Source organism: Hipposideros armiger, unplaced genomic scaffold (genome assembly GCF_001890085.2).
Source record: "Hipposideros armiger isolate ML-2016 unplaced genomic scaffold, ASM189008v1 scaffold_316, whole genome shotgun sequence".
NCBI classification, from domain to species: Eukaryota; Metazoa; Chordata; class Mammalia; order Chiroptera; family Hipposideridae; genus Hipposideros; species Hipposideros armiger.
Genome location: NW_017731666.1, coordinates 1,492,051 through 1,517,936, shown reverse-complemented (window position 1 = coordinate 1,517,936; position 25,886 = coordinate 1,492,051). Strand labels below are relative to the sequence as shown.

The window sequence follows — 25,886 nt, the reverse complement described above, 5'->3', positions numbered from 1 at the left end:
CCAGAGTTGAAAGTCCACAGATTCCCTCTCGGGCCACCGTTTCTGCAGAGTTTGGGCAACAAAAAAGTGCTCTGAGAGCCTCAGAAAAGCAGCCTGGGCGGGGTGTGGGCAAAGGACCCCAGGGGAGCGTTGGTGGGCGGTGGGGGGGAGAGATGGGAATACTTCACAGCCGTTGGACCTGACCATCAGCCTCATCCGAGCCCCCCTGGGTCCGTCTGTCTGTCTGCGATGAGGGACATGCCAGTGCCCCATGGACGGGGCCTTCGCCCCCACAGAGCCTCCCGGCCACAGCTGACTGGCCTTTCCTAACCGCCTCCCGCCGCTTTGCTCTCCCTCCAGAACCTTCCCTCTGTGAAGACGAGAGCAGGTCGGGACAAGTGAGTCCAGCTCCATGTATCCAGAATCGACCACGGGCTCCCCAGCGCGGCTCTCCCTGCGGCAGACGGGCTCCCCCGGCATGATCTACAGGTGACCCCCACCCCCAGGCCTCCCCAGCGTCAGCCCTGCCTCTGGGAGGGATCCCCTAGGCCACTCTCCTCCCCTTGACCCAGAGGGCAGTGAGGTGCAGCGGGCGTGCATTTTCTCCAAGGAAAGGGACCGAAACGTTTAAGACCAAAATGGGAAAGAAAAACCCAGAATTTTCTGGGTGGGATGGAACCAGGATTAGACTCCCGCCTTGTCCCCGCCTCTCCTGAAATATTCCGCTGGAGGTAACAGAGGCCCAAAAGTGAGTGGGGGGTCCCTCCTAGCCTCTGTTTCTCTTACCTTACACATCGAGGCTCCTGGACCCCCTGTGGCCCCTCCAGCTCCCCCAACAGCCTGAGTGAGGCTCAAAGCCTTGCAGGTCTATGGAGAACAGTGTCTGCCCATCCACAAATGTTGGGGAGGACGGGGGTGGGCAGGTGCTCACCAGGCACCCTGGACTTCCTCCTCAGGGAGGCCACTTTCAAACCCAGCTCTGGGTCTTTCTGTTGGCATGCACTCCCGGATGGACCCGGGAGACAGGCGGGGGGCACTGGGTAAGAGCTGCTGGCTCCACGGCCGGAGCACAGAGCCCAGCTGGCAGTCACTATCGCTGTCACGAAAGGCTGGGGCCCAGGTGGCATCCTGGGGGCCCATTAGTGCTTTAGCTATTGGATCTTTCTAGATAATTGTCAGGGCCCGAGCCTCAGCGAGTATCCATGGAAACCACAGGGAAACGGGGTGCCCCTCCTTCATCAAGGTCCTAAAACGCCACCGTCACTCGCAGATTTGCCGGCGAGTGGGGTGACAGGCACTTCTTGGTTTGAGGGTTTTCAACTGTTGTTCTCAAGCATATTTCGTTAAAACCCAAACAGACTGCCCCCCAGGGTTTACCTCCTCTGTCTTCAGTTCCCACTCTGTGTGGGAGTGAGGCAGGCACGGGAGGACCCGTGTCCCACACAACGGGGCTCTGCCTCCGTGTGCCACTGGGTGGCGCTCCCTTCGAGCGCTTGGTACCCAGCGTGCACCCTCCCGCCAGCCCTGAGCAGAGCGGGGTGGGGCCGGGGCTGCGGGGTGGGGCCGGGGCTGCGGGGTGTCGCCGGGGCTGCGGGGTGTCGCCGGGGCTGCGGGGTGTCGCTGGTGCTTCCTGCTCGCACCTCCCTGTGGTTAATGCCGATTGTGGACTCTCTCTCTTCCTTCCCTCTCCTTTTCTCTCTCCTCCATTGCTGTCCGCAGTACTCGCTATGGGAGTCCCAAAAGACAGCTCCAGTTTTACAGGTAACGAGCCCTCCATTTCCCTAAATCCACAGCCAAAGGCAGAGGAGCGGGTGGGAGGGCCGCGCACCCCGGTCCAGGTGGCTGGTGGTTTCTCCGAAGCGAAAACCCCCCCGGACGAGGGCCAGGCTCCGGTTCTCTCTGGGTGCCCACCCACGAGGCATTTGTAATGCCCCGATGAAAAAAACCTGAAGCCGGGTTCATTGTGCTGATCTTCTAGAATTTGCTTTGATTGGAGCAAAGGGACTTGTGATGCCTGCTTCGCTCTCGCAGACTCTGCCTTCGAGCCTCCCTCTTCCGGCAGCGGCTGAAGTTCTCAGAGTAAAAGACGCTGTGTCCCGTCCATTCTCCCTGTTTCCTTGGATTTGAACTGATGTGTAGCCCACAGAGCTCTCAGGGTAATCAAAGGCCAGCCCCACCTGGGGGGTGCGGCTCCTATGTGACCTGGATGGGGTCAGGGGAACTCGCTGACATCTTTCTCATGCTTATCCCTTCTTGGCGAGAGGTTGTGCCCCTGTGGGCTTAGTGGCCGGGGAACGGGCACAGTCAGTCAGGGTCGTCTCTGCTGACCCTTCCTCGAGGCGGCCTCTTCCTAACCTGTACAGTAGGGGGCGCCCCACGAGGACACATGCTTCCCAGAATCTTGAGGAATTTACTTTGACATTTTCTTCCTGTCGGCAAAATGTCAGGGGGAGGAACCTACAGGTCAGCTCCGCCAGCCTTGGGACTGTGTGGGGACTCGGCGTGGCTCTCAGGGGCAGGGCCCTGGTGTCTCTTGTGCATCTTGGCATTCAGGCCTGGCAGGTCTCACTCTCCAGCGTCGCAAACGCCCACCACTAATGGGGCCGTGGGGCAGTTACTGGCACCTCTGAGCGTGACCGTGGGCCTGGGTCCACAGCTGATTTTGCCACTGCTTCAGCGTCTCCCATGCGGTCCCCCTTCTTACAGAGGGCTCTGGAGAGATGACCAAGCCTTTCATTCTACTCAAATTTTTGCTAGATAAGGTTTTGCCTGAAACAGAGCTAAACATGGGCTTGCAAATGTGTTCACTGGATAAAATGGTCATCCCTGCGTATGTATGCAATGGTATAACATGTCACCGCAGATGTGTGACACTCGTCCCAGCAGGATCTGACCAGTGAAACCAAACATGCACTTGAACTGCATCCTCACACATCCCGAGCCCACCTCCCTCCCGGAAGGAAAGGAGTGAGGTGAGACCAACAGGCAGAAAAGTCCCGGCACAGACCGGCCAGCCGAGAGGGCCTGGCCTGTGAGAGGGGCCGAGGAGGTTGTTGGGTGTGACCGAGTCGAAGTGAGACGGTGTTCCACACTCCTCGCTGGCCCTCGGAACGCCACGGATCCAATGTCTCGTCCACCCCTCTGGGGACCCTTTGGATAAGCATCCGGTCTCCACCAGGCCTTCTCGCCTTACGGCAAGCTCTGTTGGAGGAGTGCATTCCCACATCCCTCTCTGCCTGTCAGCTCCATGTTCAATGCTACAGGCTCTGGCTGTCCTGCCTTTGGATCTCCAGTGTAGTTTCTTCACACAGACACTCGGTGTCGCTGTGGGGCCTCTGATGATGACCTCTAAAGGGGTGGGATCTTGGTTCAGCATGCTGGGTGCCACTCCCAACGGGGCACCCTTGTCCCCCAGGCACTGACATGGCTCTTGCACGGTTAAGTCACCAGTGTGGAGCCTCTCCTGTAACGGCAAAGGATTTCAAGGTGTGTCCCAACCTCAGGCAGGATCTGACCAGTGATCTGTCAGGATCTGACAGACAGTAAGAGGGCTAAGACTCCCGTATCTGTCAGCTGTTACGCAGAACGCCGCATAACAAACAATCCCCAAAACTCAGTGCCCTACAGCGAGGAGCATTCGTTTCTTGCTCATATGTCAGGGGGTTGACTAGAGTCAGTTTATCTAGGCTGCGCTCAGCTCTGAGCTCAGGTTGGGTCATCCTCCCATCGTGCTTGGCCAGGGGCTGTCGCGGGCACATTCTTCTCGTGGCAGAAGTGTCAGAGGAAAAGCAGAAACCTGTGATGTCTGAAGGCCTATAGTTAGAACCCGCACACTGTCACTTCTGCTCATGGTTGTGGCCAAAACAAGTCTCATGACCCAGCCCGATGTCAGAGGGCAAGAAAGATGCTCCCCTCCCAACCCCCCTCCCCGCCGTGAGAGGAGCCAGTCACGTGATACAGAGGGGAAGAGGGACGAGCAACAGTCATACAACCTACCGCAGAGCCCAGATAACTCCAATAGTACCTAGAAGGTAAAGCGTGTCTGAGAGAAATCCAAAGAGCTGCTGGGCCTCTGAGGGACGGATGGCAGCCAGCTGAGAGTCGGGGAGGCCTTACGGAGGAGGCAGCACTGGGGCTTCGAGCTGGACCTTGAAGTCCGGACAGAATTCAACACAGAAATCAGGAGGAACGTTCCAGGAGATGCAGCAGCCTGAGCCACAACTTGGTGAGGCCGACAGAGAACAGGAAGTGGTGTTTACCCAGACAGGCCGTCAGGGCCATGGAGGTGGGTGGGGCTCTGGCCAGGGCGGGCCTGAATGCCAAGCTAAGGAGCATCGAGTGGGCAGGGGGCGGCCATCGGTGATGTTTGAGCAGGGCGACGGTCGGGGCTGTGCTGTAGGAAGGAAGGTGGGTCTCAGGGAGTAAGACGGAGGACAGAGGCTGGGTGTGGGTGACCAGGAGAGATGGAGAAGGGCAGAAGCACAGGGACCACAGGAAAGGGAGTGAAGGGTGCAGGAACCCTGGACCAGGGTGCCAGGACCACGTCCCCAGGCTTGTCAACCAACAGGCACTGAGGGGGACGTTGTGTTAACAGAGAGGAGCAGTGACCCAGGGGGAGGAGTTGGGCCTCATTCAAATCATGTCATGCTGATGACCACCACCCAACGTGTGGCCCAGGGCCACCTCCAGCCAAGGGGAACATGTGACATAGTGGGCTTGGGCCTTTGAGAGGAGCCGTCTCATTCCCATCGCTAAGGCCTTTCCGGATAATCACCACTGCCAGTCACCTCCGGTTCCATGTCCTCTGTCCTCTCCCGAGAGGCCTCACATTTCGCGTTTCGTGTACTTTCTACTATGGGCCTGGGGCAGTGATTCCCCCCGACCCGCGGAGGCAGGTGGCAGCCACCTGCTTTCAGGTTTATCATGGGGTAAACAGCTCAGCCTCTACCCAAAATTCCACACGCACTGGCCTCTTTAGCTGGAAGGTAATGTCATGCTGACACTTTGGGGCATCCTGGGGTAACCTAAAGTGCCCCTGGGGTCATGACCCTGGAAAAGGGGCTCAGCATAGCCCCTGCACCCCTACCTGGGGGGAGGGGCAGAGGTGTCTAATAACAGGCTTTCAGAACCTTCCAGCCATTTAAGGTACCAGGTACCAGCCTGGGCCTAGGGGAGGTCTCCTCAGACCCCAACCCCTTCATGTGGGTGATGGTCACATGCCATGGGGGGCAGGGCGGAGCTGCAAGCCTGGGTCCCATCCTCAAATAACAAAAAGCCCAGCCCGCCCCCTCCACCTGTGGTTCCCAGGGTCGTGTCCCTGGCACTCTGGGGCAGTGGAGGCAGGGGGTGGGCCGGGGGGAATGGCAAGACCCTGGCTGGTGCCCCCCGCTCCTCCCAGCCCCAACGCCAGACAGCTGGGCCGGCTGCACCGCAGACCTGCATTTCCAGGGCTTTTAGGGCCATAGCTCTCGTGAATAATTCAGCCTCTTGCATGGAGATGAAACAGCCCTAATAGGACTAATGGACTTGCTGCCTCCAAGCCCGACCCCTGGGGGACTCATCTCCTTTAGCAGCTGCCTCTGACGTCCTGCAGTGACACTCCCTAATGAAAACACTGCTGCGCCAGATCCTTAGAGCGTCTGGTGAACCCTAATAAACTAGACTGTGTGCTTTTGAACGAGCAGACTCCAGGAAGGCAGGTGAGTGGCCCCTTCAGCTCCTGGAGTCAGTGGCAGTGCCTTCGGGGGCGCGGCTGGGGACCAGTGTCCCAAGAACAGATTAACAAAGGGACAGTATTTGGGGGTGCATTTGGCTGATCTGAAATTAGACCCTGTATATTTTTCTCAAAGTGGAAAACCTCCCCACATGCTGGCCCTGCGTAACGGCGAGATGAGCGCTGGGGTGAGGCGGGTGGGCACCCTCCGGCTCCTGTGTGCCTGCTCCCAGGCCTGCAGGTGTGAGCTGTCTGTCCTGTCCGTCTGTCCAGGGAGGCCTAGGCATCCAGCTCGCATCTTGTCGGGCTCCCCAGTGAGAGTCAGCATTTTCGGTGTTCCCAGGAATGACAGCAGGACGTTTGGTGGCTGTCTGGAAATGCGCAGGCCTGAGCGGGCCTGACGGGCCGGGCTGCTTGGCTGGGCCTTGGCTGGCTGACTGTCGTTGTCGAACAAAAATAATTTTGTTTCTGCCCTGACGCTTGCCGTGCCTTGTAGAGCCGAGCTCCAGAACGATGCCGCTTGCAGCATTCCCGCTTTCAGGAGCTTTGGCTGGTTTCCTCCAATAGCGACAGGGACATCGCTGTTGAAAAGAGACATGTGGGCTTCCTCCCAAACCTCCTGGTTTGGTGGCTTTCGGTAAACAGGCCACAGTTCAGAAATTCCAGGTGAAGGCTCTTCAGGGAGGCCGTGATTCCCACTGACTTAATGAGGTTAAGGGCTTCCTTCCCTCTCCATCACGGTGCTCGGGGCTCGCTTGCGAGAACTCCCCTGAGCCCCGCTGGCCTCCACAAGAACAGATCTGCAAGCAGGAAGAACCTGTAGGGGCCCCGTAATTAGCAATGGGTATTGAGGGGGGAGGCTGATTTTTCTTGATATGGGGGTGGCCGGGGCAGGAAGGTGTGGCGGAGGGAGAGGTTGGGAGGAGCCCCAAGGCTGGCCTTGCTCTCTCTTCTCCCGGCCGGCCGTGTCTTCCTGGGGCCCCTTTGTCCAAGGACCCAACCCGGCCCCGGTTGCCTTCAGAGGAAGCGGGCCGAGCTCTGTCCTCTCGCACTGGCAGCACTCGTACCTGAGGGTCCCTTGTCCTTCTTTCTTCGTGGCATCTTGCCTCCCTCGAGGACCTCAGGAGCGGGGAACATCGCCCAGCTCCCCCCACTCCCCCCTCACTGTGTGTGGCCCTCTGGCCACAGACCCCTCATGAGCGCCACATCCTCACCCCTCCACCCTTGGCCAGCAGCCACCATGCTCACCCACACCCCGGCCTGCTCAGCACCACAGGACACTCACAGCAAGAGATTCTTGCTCCCTATGTGCAGGCCTGCTCCCAAAGCTGCACGAAGGATGGATCCCAGACAGGGGAGACCCCAGCCCCCACAGAGGGCGCCCTCCACACCCGGCTACACCCTGGCCTGCACCCATCTCATTAGGAACATACGTTCTCTCTGCAGGACCGGGGTGATTATTAACATCTGCATTTCCTCCTAGTCAGCATGTTCTGGTGATATTTGGTGCCTGCACAGCTCCCTCGTGCCAATCAAGCCCATGGTCAAGTGTGCGCTCTCAAGAGACCTGCCCTGCCTGCCAGCCCCTGTCCTTTTGTCTCCACACCACTTATCATTACTGGCGTCATATCCCACGCCTCATTGCTGGTGGCCACCTCCCCATACAGGGCACGTTCCGGCTGCAACACCAGCCCCTGCCCAGCTGTCCAGGCTGGGCCCATGCGGCCCGAGGCAGCCTGTGCAACAGCCTCTGCTCATGCCACTTCACCAACATGGAGACTGAGGCTCAGAGCAGCCAGGTGCCTGCCGGGGTCGCACTGAGTAGGTGACAGACAGGGCTGCCCCTGTCCAGAACCTGAGCACTAAGCCACACTGTCATCCCAGCCGCGGGGCTTGGCTAGATTTCCAGAGCCAAACCAAACCAGGGTGCCTCTTTTGTCAGTAATGTCTTCAAAGCTAATGGCTATTGATCTTGGCCTGGCTGGGCCCGAGTGCCTGAGGTGGACCCTGCTTTTTGGGAAGAGCCCCTGCAGCTGGCCTGCTGGTCTTCTCCCTGAACACGGACCCCAGGGAAGACAGGACTGGCTGGTTTGGCCCCACACAGGGCTGGCAGCGGACCACACCGCCCCCTCTGAAGCAGCTGCCTGCCTGTCCTGCGCACACTTGGTGGTGAGGAGGGAGCTGGTGCTGCTGCCTTTCCTAAGACAAACCCTTACCCTGGAGCCCCGGGCCCCTCTCCTGCCCACAGAGTGATTCTCCTGGAAGGTAGGGTTTTTCATGCCAGGGGCAAACCCCTGCTTGCTTTAGCATCCATCGGAGACCTCCGTCCAAACCCTTGGGGGACGCCAGAGGTCCTGGGCCCCGAATGATCCGAGCCATGTGAAAGCAAGTCCTGGCCCGGAAGTCCCCCACCCACCCCCTGCGAAGAGCCTGCGCCTGGGCCAGGGAGCCAGCCCAGCCCCGACAGGTGCAGGGGGCACTGCCAGGGAAACACCCAGCCGCTGCTGGACACCGAGCGTACAGTGGTGACAGCAGGCAGGAGAACCCGACCTTCAGGGGGCTCCAGTGCAGCAAACAAGATGATTAGAGAAGACTCTAGCATGTTAGAGGACGGCACACGCTGTGGAGAAAAAGCGCAGCAGAGAAAGGGGGGTATGAAGTGTCCGGTGGGGGTGGAGAGAGCACTCAAGGAAGGGGCTGACCCAGGGCAACTCCAGTGCCACCTCCACCCTCAGGGACTAGGCAGCAGCATCCAAAGCTGCCTCAGCTCCCCCCCAGCCCTCGCGGCTCTTCCCAGGGAAAACTGAACTTGTGCTCCCTTGAGGGCACCTGGGGAGGGGACAGTGCTGGTTCCTCCAACGCCCACGGCTGGGCTCCAGGGTCCCACTCTGCAGCTGACCCAGCTGAGTTGGCGACTCCCCACCTCACCGTCTCTCCTTGGTGACAGTGATGATGCTGGGGCCACTGTGCTGGCATCCGGGCCAGGGCAGAGGGCTGTGGTCAGGTGCAGGGGAGGCGTCCCTGGAGTGTAGACTACTCCCGACCCCTGTGACCATGTCCCTGTTGCCAGTTATGGACACACAGGCGTGACGCAACCTGCACTCATTTGCTCGCCATGCCCGTGAATTCACACGAATGGCCGCGTTCTGTACACACGCCTGTTCGCTGGCCTTTAACCGCCCTCTCGTAGGACTCCTTGCATGTCAGCACACATGGAGATGCCTCGCTCTTGAAGGCTGCACAGATTTCCATTATCCGATGGACTATCGTTTACATCGCCAGCTTCCCTGTTTATGGAGTTATATTGGTTTTAGTTTCCGAGGGAGTGTCGCCATCATTTAAGGTGACTGTTTAGCCATGGTTCTTAACGTTTGCGCTTTGACATCTTCCTACTAAACCTATCCCGCCCATCGCTCCCCCATAAGTGCAAGAATTCGTGGGTTGTGACATACTCAGTGATCACAGAGCATAGGGCCCAGAGAGCTGTGCTGGTGCAAGGGTGCTTTCTGCAAGCCGAGAGCCTGTGTGTGGATGGCATTCCCTTTACAAGGCTTGTGAACAGATGAATAGAGCCTTCCCGGGGTGGCCCCCCTCCCCCGGCAGGTGGGCTTAATCACCCTGGAGTTTGCTTCAAGGACAGCCATGCGTGTGCTGCTACCAGGGCATAGCCCTTGCCCTGGTCTTACCGGGGAACGCCTCCAGAGGGCGCCCTGCCGCCGTGTCTTCTGCTTCGAGGCTCATGCTCACTGCATGTTCTCCGTGCCCCCCCCCCACTCCCGTTTTCATTTGGGGCACCTTCAGTCCTCCCGCCTGGAGTGCAGCTTTGCCTGTGCTTGACCCACAGTGCGGGTGTGGGGGGTGGGGAAGGGGAGAGTGGTGCAAACAGGGGGGCTTAGCCCGAGTCCCTGGCCACCACAGCCTTAAGAACCCAGAATCTCACTCCAAGAGGTATTACCAGGGGCCAAGCTGCGTCCCCAGGCACCAGCACGCCTTGGTGGCCACTCATTGGAGGATGTGTCTTGGCATCCCCCCTGCCCTGGGGCCAGCGTCCAGCCTGGGCCCTGGGGGACAGCAGCATGCTCTCTAACCCATCGCCACTCGGCGTTTCCCGTCTGGACAGTGGCAGCTCCCAGGCCAGACGGTACCATGTTGTCCATGACGTACAGCGAGAGCCTGAGAAGCGTGAGCAGCAGGTGTCACTCTGACTGGGCCCTGCAGCCCGTCCGCCAGCCCGACGCGCTGGAGCTGCAGCGGTTGTGGGAGGTGCGGGCGGCCGCCCAGGCCAGGAACATGGAGCGTTTCCTCTGCATGCACGGCCTCTCCCTGGACAGCTGCACCGCCCGGCGCACCGGCATGAAGTACCGGTAAGGGCCGCGCAGGGCGGGGCGGGGCGGGGCCTGCAGGGGGTGCAGCCCAGGGAACCCGAAAAACAACTTTATCGTGTGCATTGGGATAAATATTTTGTGTCTAAAAATTCCAACCACATAGAAACGTATAAAAGAAGAAAATGGAAGCCTGCATAGTTCTGTCCTCCAAAAATCCGTACTGTTAAGTTTGATACATTCTCCATGGGGGAAAAAAACATGTGGTTTCTTGAAAAAAACTTTGCAGCAGGGGTAGACATGCTCTTTCATTCGTCTTCTTGCAGCATCATTGGGACAAAGTAATTATTAGGGGTTGACGACACACGAATTAGTGAAAAAGCTCAATTCATCGACAAATCCATCCTGGCACCAGAAACCCAGGGTGGGTCATGGGGGCAAAGATGCGCTCCCCTCCTTTCTGACCCTAAATCGGGCTGTCCTCTGTCCTCGCGGAAGTGGTCTGCAACAGGTGGCCCCTGGATTGGCCTCTGTAACTATGGTAGCAAAGACTGTGGATTAAATGTCCCCTGTGTTCTCCAGATGACAGGCTCATAGGGCTGTTTGGAACCTTAGAAGGACATTCAGTTGAGCTCTCTGGTCTTTGAAGTCAGCATCTGGGACAGCTCTCTGGCTGGCCCACTTTCTCCTCTGAAGCTCTCAGAAAGTGGCCCGAGCCCCAGAGCTTGTGTTTTCATGTATCATTTGCATGTATGCAGCTTTATCCTGTGCCTCCCAGGGACAGGCCCTTGCAAGAGCCAGTCGGCCAGAGGGGACCCTTCCCTGCCCAGTCTGTGTACTGTTGCCATGTTTAGCGAATTAAAATACAGGATCCCCAGTTGAATTTCAAATAAACAGCGATTTTTTTTTTTTTTAGTATAAGTATGTCAGGTAGTGTTTGGGACCCATTATACTCATACTAAAAAGTTATTCGTTGTTTATCTGAAGTTCAGATTTAACTGGTGTCCTATATTTGACCTGGCACCCTAAATCTTTGGTTCCCAGTGAACACAGCCCCAGGGGTTATCTTGCGGGTGTCTGGAGAGCAGAGCAGAGACCAGCCCTGTTGCTTTAACATTGTCTCCTAGGAACAATGTGTTGGGGCCTTCCGCTCATTATTTGAACAAGTGGTTGTGGTTTAAAGACACAAAACATTTCTGCGGTGTGTCCGTTAGATGGCAGAATTCTGAAGGCTTTGTATTTGTAAATCCAGCTGTAAGAGAAGAACACAGGGTCAGCGAGTCTGGCCCCAAAGAGCTCCTCATTCTGATGGAAATGTCTCAAAAGGGAGATAAGACTATATTTTTTTCTTTTTCTGGCTAGTCATTGGCACTTTTCTTTAATTCAGCAAATGCTTATGGGGGGTCTAATTGGCTCCCGGTAACCAGCTAGATGCTGCATGGACAAGGACAGAGTTTCCATACTCTTGGAGAGGCCGAGAAAAAGCCAGGAAGCATCTAAGCAGTAAAGGGATGCCAGGGACAGCTGAGACCCGAGCCATCGGAAGGGGGCCACTTGAAGATGTGGAGAAGAACCTTCTAGGACAAGGGGACGGGGGCGTGTTTGAGGAAAAGAGAGAAGTCCCAGAGCTGGACCAGAGTGAGGAAGGCGAGAGAAGTAGGGATGAGGCAGGGCGGCCAGAGCTGGTCCTGCGCCCCCTGGGAAGACCCCAGCTCCCTCCATTGTGGATATGACCTGCGATGGAGGGTGCACTGGAGTGAATCGTGACCCCCAAAATTTCATGAACCTCAGAATGTGACCTTATTTGGAAATGGGGCCATTGAAGATGTCATTAGTTAAGATGAGGTCATACCGGAGTAGAGTAACCTTAGGCTGGTGTCCCCATAAGAAAGCCGTGTGAAGACACACAAGGAAGAGGCCATGTGATGACGGCGGGGGCAGAGACTGGAGTGATGTTACCACAAGCCAATGGATGCCGCAGCCCCCCAGAAGCTGGGAGAGGCACAAAGGATCCTCCCCTAGAGTCCTCAGAGGGAGCATGGCCCCTGCGACACCTCAGCCTGAGACTCTGGCCTCCAGAACTGGGAGAGAATCGATTTCTGTTGTTTGATGCCCCTCTGTTTGTGGCACTTTGTTATGGACACAAACATGGGCAGGAAGACAAGGACAAACCCCTTATTTGCCTGACACCACAAGAAAAATCTGCCACCTGTGAAATGTGCTGAACTAACTGTGGGGCTGAAGTACCCTGGGAAACTTGCTGCCTGAGGCATGGCGCTGACAGGAAAACCACCCACGCCCATAACGCTGGATGGGCCAGAGGCTGTCACACCTGTGGGGCCATCTCTATCTGGCGGGTTTCATCTTGCTGCATCCCAGGGGCATTTCCACGACTAACCCCACCAGTTATTAAAGATCCTGGATGAATGCCGTCCCGCAGTTAACGTTCCCCGTCAGCAGCTGGGTTAGGACCCCGTTAAACTCGGTCTTAAATATTAATATAAAAAAGATAACGCCTCTAGATAAGTGCTGCTCAGTGGAGCAGGGAGACACTGCACCGTGGGCCTGGGCATCCTATCAGGGAGCCTGCAGCCTGGGAAAAGCTTGCTTCCTAACTTCCCCCATTTTCTTTAAACTGTCTTCAATTCTTGCTATTTAAATAAAATAAATGCACTGAATTTTTAAACCTGCACAGTCCCCGTGTAAGCTGCCCCTCCCCAGGGCCACCTGGCCATAATGATGGAGAGATGTGGCCTCAGTCGGGGCAGCTGCTGCGGCCCTGGAAGCCTGGAGGCTGTGGCCTGGGCCCACGCGGTGCCTGAGGACACCAGACCTGGGTTCCTCCTCTGCTCCCCCACGGCGCCAGGAACGAACCCAAATTCCCTACAAGGGCCTGCGCGGCCCATGCCCGCCTCTGATTCCAGCTCGGACCCTCCTCCTTCCTGGTCAGGATGCTCGAATGGGCCGCGCTCACTCCATCCTCAGGGTCCTCACATATTCTGTTCCCTCTGCCTGGAAGGTGCATCCCCCCGATTTCCACACAGTTGTCTCGCTCCCATAATTGACATCTGACTCCTTGAAGACATTTTCCCGACCACCCAGTCTAAATAAATGCCTGGCAAGTCATTCCAGGCCTGCTGTCCGGTCGCATTCTCATTCTCACCCCTCCCCCTATGTCCGTCACCTTGTTTTCGCCCCTCTGCACCCCGCGGAAAGAAGGGCCCTTGTCTGTTCCCAGCACTAGAACATTTCAAGCCCCTGTAAGCACTGGCTGATGGTGTTGAGTGATCTTGATCTTAATGCACTTTCCGGAATATTCTCCCGTGAAATGTCTCCTGCTGCTTCCTTGACAGCAGGACTGGAAGCTGCATCTAAGCCTCTCCCGCAGCCCAGATGAGGAGAGCAGGAAGCCCTGGTCGCAAGCTTCCAGCAGTGCAAGGAGGCCTGCGTGGGCTCTTACCACGAGCCAAGAAGACCACCAGGCAGCACCTGATTTGTGGTCAAGTCCTTTGAACAGACTTGACCGAGTTGCTCAGTTATTCCCCGGAGGTTCCTTCCAGCTGGACCAGTCATGGAGGGCTTCCTGGAAGTGCGGGGAATTGGGTGTGTCTTAAAGGACAGTACGAAAGAGGATGCTGTGGCAGGAGGAAAGGCAGGAGAGGAGGAGCAGAGACCAAAGAGAGATGGTGGGAGTGGACCGGTCAAGGAGGCCAAGCAGGGATGGGTCCACCTGGGAACAGGTCCTGGACCAGGGTCCTGCGGCCGCCATGACCGAGCCACAAACGGTGGCCGAAACAGCAGCAATTATTCTCTCACAGTCTGGAGGCCAGAAGACTGATCCGGGCGTGGGCAGGGCCATGCTCCCTCTCAAGGCTCGAGGGGCGGATTCTCCCTGCCTCTCCCAGCTGCTGGTGGCTGCAGACAGTCCCTGGCGTTCCTGGGCTTGTAGACGCACCTCTCCAGGCTCCAGCTCCGTCTTCCCGTGGCTGTTTTCCATCTGTGGGTATCTGTCTGTCTCCAAATCTCTCTGTCTCTATAAGGACACCAGTCATTGAATTAGAGCAATTCTACTCCCGTATGACCTCATCCTAATTGTATCTACAAAGACCCCATTTCCAAATAAGGTTACAGTCATCTTTTCAGGCCAGTAGCGCCGGACCTGACTGGGGTGTGGGCTCCGGAAGGAAGCCACAGTCCCAGCACTCAGCCCCTGAGGGGTCTCCCTTCAGCTCTTACCTACAGATGACACCTCCTCCAGGAAGGCCACCGCTCTGGCGTCCTTTGCTCTTAGAAACTTCAGGGGCCGAGGACCTCCCGTCCCACGGCCCCACTGGGGCAGCCCCCAACGCTCCAGCATCTGCCCCTCCTCCCTGGGCAGGAAAGGACCTTTGGGTGCAGCCCTGCTCCGTTCAGCGGTCAGGGCAGCCTGACGGGTACAGGGGAGGCCCCGGCCTCTGCAGGGCGCAGCCACTGATCCTCACTCTTGAGTTGCTGCTTTAGTCTGTGCTTTTAAAGCCGCCTATAAAACTGCCCCAGGCCTGAGGCCTCCCTGGCCTCGTTCTGTGCAGGGAGGGTGTCCTTTCCCCCCCCACGGTGAGCCTGTCCCCATCTTGGGGGAGGGACCTGGCTGGGCCCAGCTCGCCTTCTCTCCAAGCCATCCTAGAGGAGGTGGGGTGGGGGTGGGTCCCAGGCAGCGGAGCTGGAAGCTTCTCTCCCAGGAAGCCCTCTCCAGTGGCAGCCTGTGGGCACACAGCAGAGCTGATCGTTGGGGTGGCAGCGTAGCTGATTAATCACAGCAGGAACCAACTGCTTGTTTTAACAACAGCAGGTACCAGGGAGGCAGGAAAAGAACCCAACGGTCGACTGGATCAGTCAGCCATCCACGCTCAGTGCTTCTGCCCGAAGCCCGTTTCACCCTCCTGTCCACCTAAGCACGTTTGCAAGGAGAGGCCCTTTTGGAGTGACATTTGACTGTGGCAAGTTCAGGTCACGGTTTTAAGGTTTCCGCTTTCCATTCTTGTGAGTTCTTGTGAACTTTCTAAGAATATAAGGAATCGTAACCCGTTTTGGGCAAGTAGACAGATTGGCTGGCCTTTAAAAACCCACATGCCCACTTCCGTGCTTCACCGTCCTCTCCTGGAGTCAGCACGTCTGTCTGGGATTCCCCAGCACAGTTCTGAGGTCAGATAGTCATGTTCATGGTCCCCACACACATCCCACAGGACGAGGACTGGGATTCTGTCCCAAGCCTTGGGACAGTGAAGTCTGGACTCCTGCTGATGTTTGGGGGAGCCAGCAAATGTCCCCAGCCCCCTGCTGTCACTGGGGAGGGTGTGGTCAGTGGCACTGGAGCAGAGAGGTTACTGGTGCTTGGGGGGCTGGCGTCACACCGCAGGTACCATCTGAGCTGATGTCAGAGTATGACACGTGCAAAGGCAGAGAAGCAGGAAGGGCACTTGCACAGGGACAGTAAGCGTGAAGCCCCGGAGGCTTTTCAGGTAGATGACTTTTTTTTCTTTTTTTTTTTGGTAACAGCCTTATTGAGATAACTCATGCAGCCATTTGAAGTGTACAATTCAGTGGCCTTAGTATATCACAGAGTTGTGCAAAAGTCACCACCATCTATGTTAGAACATTTTCATCACCCCAGAAGGAAACCCTCTACCCACATTAGCTACCCACTCCGCAGCTCCCCACTCCCCGCAGCCCCTGGCAACCACCAGCCCACTTTCTGTCTGTGGATTTGCCTGTTCTGAACATTCCGCGTGAATGGGATCCTACAATACGTGGCCTTTCGTGGCTGGCCTCTCACTCAGCATCATGTTTTCAGGTCCATCCGTGTCGTAGCGTGTGTCGTCGGTACGGCCTGCTTTGGATGGCTGAGTAACATTCCATTGTGTGGATGGACCTTGCTTTGTTTATCTGTTTGTCAGTTGATGGACATCAAGGTTTCCACTTTTTTGCTATCGTGAATAACGCGGCTGTGGACATCTGTGTGCAAGTTTTTGTGTGGGTGTATGTTTTCTGTTCTCTGGGCACAGACCTAGGAGTGGAATTGCTGGTTTGTGTGATGAGGCAGGTGACTAAGTCTCTGTGGATCTCACTTAACTCGGTGGTGCTGAGAGCGCACCACCTGGTGGAGAGCAGCCCCTGAGAACCAGTGAGATGCCAGCTCTGTGGGATCCGAGAGTTTGCCAGAGCACAGCGAGATGTGTAAGGAAGAATGAAGTAGGAGATTCCCACCTCCCCTGGGCCAGGTGCAAATACAGCTTGATGAAAATACAGCTTCCCAGGCCCAGCCCCAGAATCGCTGATCCAGTTGGTCTGGGCGAGGCCCAGGAATGTGCATTTGTAACAAGCTGTCTGGCGCCCTGGTACTGCATTGAGCAACCTGCCTGGGACTATGAGCTCCGTGAGCCCTGGGGAGGGGCCAGAGGCAGAGTCGACCGTCTTTGGTCTTTGGCCTCTTCAGAGGGTCTGTGGGCTCCCTGAAGCCTGGGGCCTATTGTCTTCGAGTGCCAGGGGCTCATGGAGGGAGGGGCAGCAGGTGAATGGGGTCAGCACTGCAGGCTGCCCCCCCACCTTCCCATCCCCTGCCACCTGGGGGCTCAGCTCAGGGAGGGCCGCAGCCTGCCCTGAGCTCAGGGACCCAGGCCAGCCAAGCCCTAAGGCTTACATGGGCAGGTGGAAGAGGGAGGCAGAGCTGGGCCTGTGGGTCCTAGGGACCCCCGCTGGCCTCCGTAGGTGGCATCTGTGACCTACCAGGGCCCCCTTGGCGACGGCACCAGCTCTGCCCTTCCAGACCCTGTGTCCCCAGGTCACCCTCAGGAAGTGGCTCCTGCTGCCAAGTCAGGCTTGTGTTCTTGGGGAGGATGAAAGGGCCACACTTACTGGGGGATGGGGACAGTCACACATGGGCCTGCACTGACTCCCAGTCTCACCCATGGCTCCCACTGGTCTACACTGGCTCCCACCCCCAGAAAGCCGTTCCTTTATGCTGAAGGAGCATGGGCACACACACCACCTGTGAGCACTTCCCAAGGACCAGACCCCGGGTGAGCACTTTGCAGGTGGGACCTGACCTGGACCCTTAGGCTCAGAGAGAAAGTCACTGCCCAGCTTATGAGCAGGGAGCCCAGGACTGGACAAGGTTTTATTCTTAACTTCTGTGTCAAAAAGGCAGGGACGGGCTGAGAGCAAGTTCAGTCACCGTCTGTTGTGAACAGCTCTGGGTGGATTCTTCTGTGGGTCCTGCCAGAGCAGAAGCGGACAGCCAGCCCACCAGTGTGGAAGCCCCTGCCGGTCCCAGCTGGGAGGGACAGAGTGGCTCCTCTGACCACACGCCTCGTCTTGTCAGTGGAGGCCCAGAGAGAGCAGGACGCCCGCCTGTGATCACGCAGGGAAATAACAGCAGAGCCTGAGCGAGGCCGCTGACTGCCTGCTTCCTGCCCAGGACTCCTTCTCACCCCTCCTAAAGGGCAAGAAAGGACCCAAAGGCAGCTCGGGCCAGGACCCACCCTGCAGGGCGAGAGTGGCACGCTCGGGGTCAGAGTGCAATGCCAGCCCCTCCTGCCAAGAGGGGCATCTCCCTGGGTTTCAGAGAAACCCAGAGCCATGAGTGTGGGAAAGCAGGGTGGGGGGTGTCTTCATTCATTCATTCATTCATTCATTCATTCTGTCATTCATTCTGTCATTCATTCCGTCATTCACTTCAGAAGTATTTATTGCGCGTCTGCTATGACCTAAGGACTGTGTAAGTGCTGGAACCTCTCAGGTCTCTGGGCCCTGCTCCCCGGCTCCCTGTCCTCAGGCCACCTGTGTCATTGTCATCCAGACACAGTGGTCTTTCATCCTCCACATTTCTGGTGATGTGGCGTCTCCTTGTGCCAAGCCCCAGTGGAAGCCCCGCTTTCCTGGGTGAGAACCACGAGCAGACAGACAGAGCTGGCCGGAGCCGCTGCCGGGAAGCTGAGCCCGAGGCCGGCTGCACTGCCTTCCTGGCCGGGTGTTGGCCCAGCAGCTATGAGTGTCACGCCCCCCACCCCCACCCACGCTTGTGCGTCCCCCCCTCATTAATGATGAATCACCAGAGATCTGCTACCCCTTTCACCGGTCACCTAATTGACTCAGTGGGAGTCCCAACAGCCCACGCTGTGCAACACCAGGAGTTAAACTCCAGGCTCCCCGAGAGACTCAGGGAAGCCTGGAGAAGCAGCTGCTCCGGGAGCGGGAGCGCCCGGGCCGCCGCCCCAGGAGAGCAGTCCCAGCTCAGCCCCAAGGCCCCTGCCCCGACGGAGGGGCTGTCCCTCCTCCTTCTCCCGTCAGAGGCCACAGTGTCGCTCATTGGTCGGGAGTAACTGGTAGCCCAGCCCTGCTGGACACTGCTGGGCTGGGGGCCCGGCAGCCACAGCCAGACCAGGGTGGGGGCAGAGGAGGGACCCCCAGAGACAAGGAAGATGTGAGAGGGGGCAGCACATGGCACCCCCACACGATCTCCGAGTCCTCTATGATAAGGTCTTTCCTTGCGCACTTCTGGAAATTTGATTCCCTTCCCTGGGAGGCTGTACAGGCGTTTCCTCCGTCGTCGTCGTCGTTGCCTTCGGAAACCCTCGCTCCTGAAGGAAGGCCTCGCAGCTCCTTGGCCTCCTGGGATAAAGCTGTGGGGGTGGAGAAGGGCTTCCAGGGACAGATGACTTCAAAACCCGGAAGGAGAAGGGACGCGGCTCAGCGCTAAGTGCCAGCCGGACCTCAGCATGCAGGTATCCTTCGTGTGCTCGGAGCACGGCCTCAAGGGCCGGGGCCCCGACGAGCGGCTGGGACGGCCGGCGGCCAGCAGTCCCAGCCTGGGCACCCGCGGCCGCTTCCGCGCTGTGGCCGTGGTGGCCCGGAGCCTGGGACAGCTGTCAGTGCAGAGCCATCCGAGCACCGGTGACGCCAGCGTGAAGCAGCCAGGGATGAAATATAGGTACGAGGCTCGGTGGCTTTGTGGCATGGGGGGGCTCCCCCACCCCACCTGGGAGAGCTGGTAAATCTGCAAACCGCTTCAGACTTGGGTGGTTCGCGAGCTGAGAGGCCGGGGGCGGATTTTTCTCACCTTGGTAGATTGATGAGGAATAAAATCGATGCTCAGGGTCAGCCCCAAGTTTCCTCACGACTGCAGGGAGAGAAGGGGCATGATGGCGCCTCTGCCTTCTGCCGCTGTGTTTCATTCTGGGGCGGGGGTTAGGTGGTTACAATAGCCAAGTCCCCCACAGTGGACTCTGTGATGATTTCTCTTTCTGGGGACCCCAGGCACTGGCCAGAGGCCCCCTGCCCTCCCCCTGGGCACACAGGGCCCCAGAAGCTGCCTCATGGCTAGTCGTCTGTTGTCTTTGCAGCTAGGCCACCATGACAAGCATTGGTCTGATAGTCAGGGACCACTGAGGAAGCCATGGGATGGGGTTCATCTCCCCTCCCCAACCTGAGCCAGACTCCAGGCACCGGCTCCTCCAGGCAGGACAGACGCTCCACAGGGCACAGAGCCGCATCTGCAGTCTCCTGCTGATGGCTCAGTCCCGGCATGATGACGACACAGGCTGTCATGTGTCCCTCTGCTTGGGCTCAGTCCCCCAGGGCTGCAGGTTCTCTTGCTGTGACTTGTATGTGGAGAGGGTGCAAAGCTTAAGTGTGAGGGGCAGGGACCCTCCGGCCATCCCTTGCGCCCCCACCCCGCCGCCCCACCCAGGGCCCTGCTCAGATGCTCAGCGGATGCAACAGGTGGAGAAGGAGGCCCAGCTTTGCACAAAGGGTCCCCGGGGGCAAGGCCGTGGGGCGCCCTGCTGGGGGGCTGGCCTTCCTTACTCCCCGTGAGTCTCTCTGCGCCCAGGGCCCCTTGTTGCTTTGAGGACGTTGTTCCTGGGGGAAGAGTGACCACATAACAAACCACCTGCGTAAACTGGAAACGCTGGGTTGGGTCTCTGGTTCCCGGGTTTCCTAAGAAAGTGTCCCAAGTCCTCCCTCTATGACTCAGTCACATGGCCACCAGCCTCAGAAAAAGCCACAGGCAGACTAGTTGTACTGGAGGAGACTGGTTATTAGCTGGTATTGGTGGCAACTCGAATGTGAGAGAATTCTAACAACCGAGATGCATAGCTTAAACCTCCCCAAAACCAATGCTCCCAAGTTGGGCCTCATGGAAAGAACAAGTCGTAAGCCCCATGCCTCCCCGAGAAGAATCCTGGAATAACTGAGTCCTTCTGCATCTGTTCCCTCCCCGCTCCCTTCCCTGTCCTTGGGGGAGGCTTGGTGTTCCGCGATGAACCTCTGGGGTAAAAGGCTTGCATCCCATCCTCTAAGCTCAGCAAGGACAATGCAGAATGGAATTGTCTAATCTAGAATCTCTGGGGGTTTATATCTTTCAAGTGGGGACCAAAATCTAGGAGTAAACACAGTACAGTTTTTTAGTTTGATATCTGTTCCCCACTGTGATTTTTAAGTCAGTCCTCGAAGGAGTTCATACAAGAGACCATTTCTGAACCTATCAAGCACTGTGTCAATGGAAAGCGTGGCTGTTAATGTGATTCCCTCCTGAGATCCTAAGGTCCATTGAGGAGCAGATCGCAAAGAGCCTGAGGACTGTGTGTACTCAGGGCGACTGTGTGCGCATGTGTGTGTGCACGTGTGTGCGCGCGCGCATGTGTGTGTGCACGTGTGTGTGTGCGCGCGCGCGCATGTGTGTGCGCATGCGTGCATGGGTGACACATGCTGAAGGCGTGTGAGGGTGAGACCGACAATGATGAGCGATGCTTATTGGACTGGAGGGGTTTGCAGTCTGAGGACCTGGGTTCAGGTCCCAGCCCCAGCACCTCCTCACTGCAGGACCTCGTGTGTCCTTACCTGTGGCAGGGCCAGGTGAGCTTCACTGGGGGTGTGGGACGGGCAGGTGGGTTCATACCCGGGAGAGATGTTTCATAGCAGCTGCCATGGATGTCAGAATCCAAACCACTCGGCTCCCTTGCTGAGCACGGGGGTCCCTGCCTCGCGGATCCCTGCCCCCCAGGGTTACTCCACAGTGACTGTCCCAGGGCCACAGCCAGGGTGCAGGCCGAGACTGCAGGGGGTCTGATCTCAACCTGTAACACCACCACCCCCCAATCTCCTTAGGAAGCTGGCCCTTCCCAGCAGCACTCTCTGGGGCCAGGAGGAGGCCTCCAGCCACCGCCCGTCAGCTTTAAGGGAACTAAAGGTGTGTGGCCAGCAGCCGGGTGCCACATTCGTGCCAGAGGGACCAAGAGGGGGGCCGGGAGGCCAAGCACAGTGAATAAAAGGAGGAGCCAGCATTGGGGCCCCAGGTGTGCCCCAGGGCCTGGGCGTCTCGCTCCCCAAGGTATACCCTTGGGACCCTGCCTCTGCCAGCTGCAATCCAAAGAAAAAGACCCGGAAACCCAGGCCGGTCCTTAGGGAGCCTGGAATCTGGGAGCGGGACAGACCTGTAGACAGGTAGTCACCCCACAGACACCGGAAGGCATCCTGGTCCCTCCTGCATCCAACCAGCTCAAGGCCATGTTTCTTTCCATCACCCGATCAGATTTTTGTCCTCAGTCCAGATGGCCAAAGTGAAAGGCCCTGAACTACTTTTAAAGGATCTGTAATTGCCCAGAGTGTAAGGTGCAGTGTTTGGCGGGGGGAGGTGGCAAGGGGGGTGACTGGTGGCTGCTTGATGGGCCTCAGAGCTTTCCTTGGCAAAGGTGAAATCCGCAAGTCCTTGTTAAGTTTTCCAGACCACTGAAGAGACATGAGCCAAATTAATGAAGACTAACATTATTTGGGTTTAGAGAGTTGGCCACCTATTTTATCATTGTGTCGGTTCTAATTAGGGGAGAAAAGTCTGTCAGAAATGCCTTTTGCGTCTTGAAAGTTTCGAGTGGCAGCGTGTCACCAGCCGCGGTCCAGACCAGGCTGTGGTTTCTTGAGAGCCCCACCCCCACTCAGCAGCGTATCTGTGAAGGTTTTAGCCCCGAGACGCCCTGTCCCTTCGCATTCATTCTCCCGAGGCCTGGCAGCGGATGGCAGAACTAATACCGTCATTTTAATGGGGAATCAGCTCGCGCGGGGGAATTGCGGCATCGCACGGTGCCCTAGTTTTGTTAAATTATTCCCGTTGGGCAGTGGGTGGGAGAAGCAGCTGGACAGCCAGGCGCCCTGGGTCCCTGCCTGGCTCGGAAGGAAACACAGCCGCCTCTGGTGGGCGAGAGGCCGTGCCCATCTTCAGCCATAGACACAGGCTGAGCCTGTTGTCACCGCCTGTCTCCTGCCACATCCACTCGTCCCCTCAGCACGTAGCACGTCCTGGCACTTGGTTCCAGGCTGATGAAAGGGAAAATGCAGGACACTCGAAAACCTGGCCTTCCACAGAGCCCGGCCAGGAAATTGCTTCCCCGTGGTCAGACATGGGGGAGGTTTTGCAGAGGGGGCCGTCTCAGCCCCACACCAGCACCTGGATTTATTGAGACCAGGTGCCCTGGGGCTCTGCAAACACCTGGGCATCGCAAACGGTTCTGAGGGTTTTCATGTTTGAACACATGTCCACAGAGGGGTCTGTGTTAGTCCCCAGGACAGTTGAGAACCACTGATCAGAACCTTCAGCCCTTTTTGCTCCGTTACCAGACTGCTTATGAGCAGTGTTCTAATTTCTCGTCACAGGTCCTTTCTAGGTAGCGTGGAGAAAATTACCTCAACTGCTACATACACCTGGCCTGATGCGAGTGTATAGGTGACGGGTGGTGCCTGCCTTTCCAGCCGTCACAAACGAGGTTGCTCTAGGTTAGAGCATATAAGCAATGCTGAGGCACCCTACGATTACTTCACCGATTTATAGGGGAAAAGACGAGGGGAGACTGCTGTTCCCTTTTTAACACCGTACTATTTAAAGCCTTTTTTCTTTTCTGTTTTTCAGCTGAGCTCAGCTCGGCCCGTGGCTCATCTGTTGTTTTTTGTAAGGAAACAGGCCCCCGTCCTGTCTGTGCTGCCTCTCTCGGAAATGAGACGCAGGCAGTCAGAGTCCTGTGCCCCAGGCATGTGTGTTGTATCACCCTCACAGCCACCCGGAGTGAGGCGCCCTGGTGAGCCCTTTCTGCTGATGAGCACACAGGGGCACTGGCCCTTACGCGACATGCCCAGTGCCACACAGCCAGGAAGGCTGAACCAGGACTTGCACTCTGGCCTCAGAGCCTCTGCCTTATCTCCCCCGCATCCTCCAAAGAGAAATCAGCTGCTATTGCCTCCTCAGGCAGGAGTGTCCCCATCTGTCCTGTAAGAACAGCGAGCTGGCAGCTGGGCTGGTTTTAATAGGAAATTTGACAAGAAATTTGGGCAATTTCAAACTACCTTAAATTGGGTGGTGACACATCAAACTGTGTTCAAACTGCTTCCAAGTTTAGTATACCCACCCCCCACCAATGACCGCCTGTGTATGGGTGGGGTCCAGGGGTCTTGTAACCAGGGAAACTGAGGCTGCGGAGGGTCAGAGTGGGCCTGTGTCAGAGAGGGGCCGGTCAGGCTCAGACCCCACATCACCTTCCCAGGGGACTGGATTCGGGTAAAGGAACTGAGGACACATCGTCCACTGAAGTTAGAAGTGGGGGGCCCTTGAGGAAGGAGGCTGGGGTTCTCCTTCTGCATCTCGCAGCAATCTGACTCCCCACTGCCTAGAAGGGTGTCACGCCCCTTCTGTCCCAGAAGGCCCAGGCTGGCCCCAGGACTGGACTGCCAGCGGGGATCCCAGGAGGGAGGTGGAGTCCAACACCAAAAAGGCCAGAGCCCGGCTATGGCTGGGACCCCCCGCCCTTCCACTTATCCACTTCACCATCTGGGCAGCTCACATCCAGTGTCACCAGAAAATGCGGGGTAGGGGGTGTGCCACTGTGGCCGGGGGTGTGCTCCCCAAGCCAGCTGCTGGGTGGACCCCAGCTCCTCCACTCCTGGGCAGGTTTAGTGTGTTCCTCCATAAAATGGGAATCACAGTATCAGGGAAAGGAGGGTGCCTGCCCCACAGAGCTGTCGGGGGATTGGTGACAGGATGCTTTTTTTTTTTAAAGATTTTATTGGGGAATTGGGGGAGGGGAACAGTGTTGGGGAATTGGGGGAAGGGGAACGGACAAGTTGTTGTTCTTCAGTCTTAGTTGTGGAGGGCGCCAGTCGCCATCTGGCTTCCCGTCAGCAGCTCGTGGCCTCTAAGCTCAAGGTGCCGTGTTCAATCTTAGTTGCGGGTGGGGGTAGCCCACCATCCCATGTGGGAGTCGAACCAGCAGCCTTGTTGTTAAGAGCGCACGCTCTATCCACTGAGCCATCTGGGCTGCAGCTCAGCTCAAGGTGCCGAGTTCAGCCTTAGTTGTGGGCGGGCATAGCCCAACATCGAACAGGCAATCTTGTTACACCAGCTGAGCCATCCTGCCACCTGTTGGCAGCTCAGCAACAGCTCAGCTCGGGCACAGCGTCACTGGCCCACGTGGGAATCGAATCCGCGGCCCTGTTGCTCAGAGCTCGCGCTCTTAAGCCAACTCTTAACCCACTGAGCCACTCAGCCGGCCCCGTGACAAGATGCTTGAGGGCCGCCTGGCCTGCTGCTGACCCCAGGCTCCCAACCAGCCTGTGTCAGGATGGACGGGCATCTCAGTGCTCAGCAGGGTGCTGCCACTCTCCATAACCACCTAAGGACAGTGATGGTCCATGGCCCGTTCATGGGGACCCTGGCATGTGCCCCATAGAGGGGCGCTTCAGTGGGCCTGTGATGGAGCCCTGGGCAGCCTATATTACTGTCGGGGGGTGTGGATCTCACCATCCTGAGTGGCCCTGGCTCGAGGGTCACAACAGAGGCTGGGGCTCAGCCCAGTGCAGGGACCAGCACCCCACAATGGAGCACTCATCTCCCCACCCCTTCCTCCTGCAGAGGGACAGGTCCCTGGGCCACGTGGCCCATGAAGTGGGGCTAACTTCTGCTCAGCTCCTCAGACGGGAGGAGTAAAGATACACAAAATCACAACCATGACACTAAGGACATGGAAAGAGGCACCTGTTACAGGAGGACGCCCCGTGGCTGGTGCCATAGGCTGGAATCAGTTTGTTTCAGCCTGTGAGATAAGACACATCTATTCCATTATTTTCTCTCTGAGGTGATTCTCCAGCCCTGCCTGGTCACCGGCATTGTCACCAGCATGGCCTGTCCCACAGTGTGGCTAATCCCTGTTGTGGGGCGGGGGGAGTGGGGGACAGTTGGCCCTTTACCTGCAGAGGCAAGAGAGCAGCAGGCCTCTCTCTGAAAGTCCCTCTTGCTTTCAGGGCCTCAAAACAAGCATTAGCTGGGACGGAGGGCTCCAGCGGGGGGCGGGGGGTGGGGGGCTGGCACTGGGAGCGGTGCGGGGCCCAAGCTGGCTGGCAGGTCCTGGCCGCTGAGAACTCACACAGCGGTTGTTTTTCAGGAACCTGGGCAAGTCGGGCCTGCGTGTGTCCTGCCTGGGGCTTGGTGAGTGTGGGGTCCCCTTGGTCCTGTGCCACCCAAGGAAGCAGGGCTGTGGGAGGACTGGCCGAGGGCTGAAGGGGGCCACCCCTGGGGGTGAGGAGGGAGCTGCACCCAGAGCCAGGATGGATGTGTGTGTGTGTCTGTCTGTCTGTGCCATGGGAACGAGGAGGCCAGGGGTGCCTAGGAAAAGGAGGGACCGAGACACACCGTTTTCCTCTTTCCCAAGATGTGAGCTCCATTCCCAAATCATGCTGTCCCGCCCCCTCCAGGGCACACACAGTACCCCCCCGACACACACACACACACAGTACCCCCCCAACACACACACACACACACACACACACACACACACACACCATCTGGCAAACATGAGGAC

General features: G+C 57.7%; 1 protein-coding gene across 6 annotated transcripts in view; it reads left to right on the top strand.

Moving 5' to 3' along the window:
- The window catches only part of KCNAB2 (potassium voltage-gated channel subfamily A regulatory beta subunit 2), a 95,656-nt gene that overhangs the window by 44,806 nt on the left and 24,964 nt on the right, over positions 1–25,886 (top strand). For 2 of the 6 annotated variants that reach the window (XM_019660368.1, XM_019660367.1), the window contains exons 1-4: positions 377–468; positions 1,699–1,740; positions 9,813–10,056; positions 25,470–25,513. In XM_019660368.1, the coding sequence (XP_019515913.1) occupies positions 1,707–1,740; positions 9,813–10,056; positions 25,470–25,513 (322 nt within the window). In that variant the 5' untranslated portion in view covers positions 377–468; positions 1,699–1,706. Of the gene's footprint in view, positions 1–339; positions 469–1,698; positions 1,741–9,812; positions 10,057–25,469; positions 25,514–25,886 lie in introns of those variants that run through there. The other 4 variants (XM_019660370.1, XM_019660371.1, XM_019660372.1 and 1 more) reach the window with 2 other exon arrangements.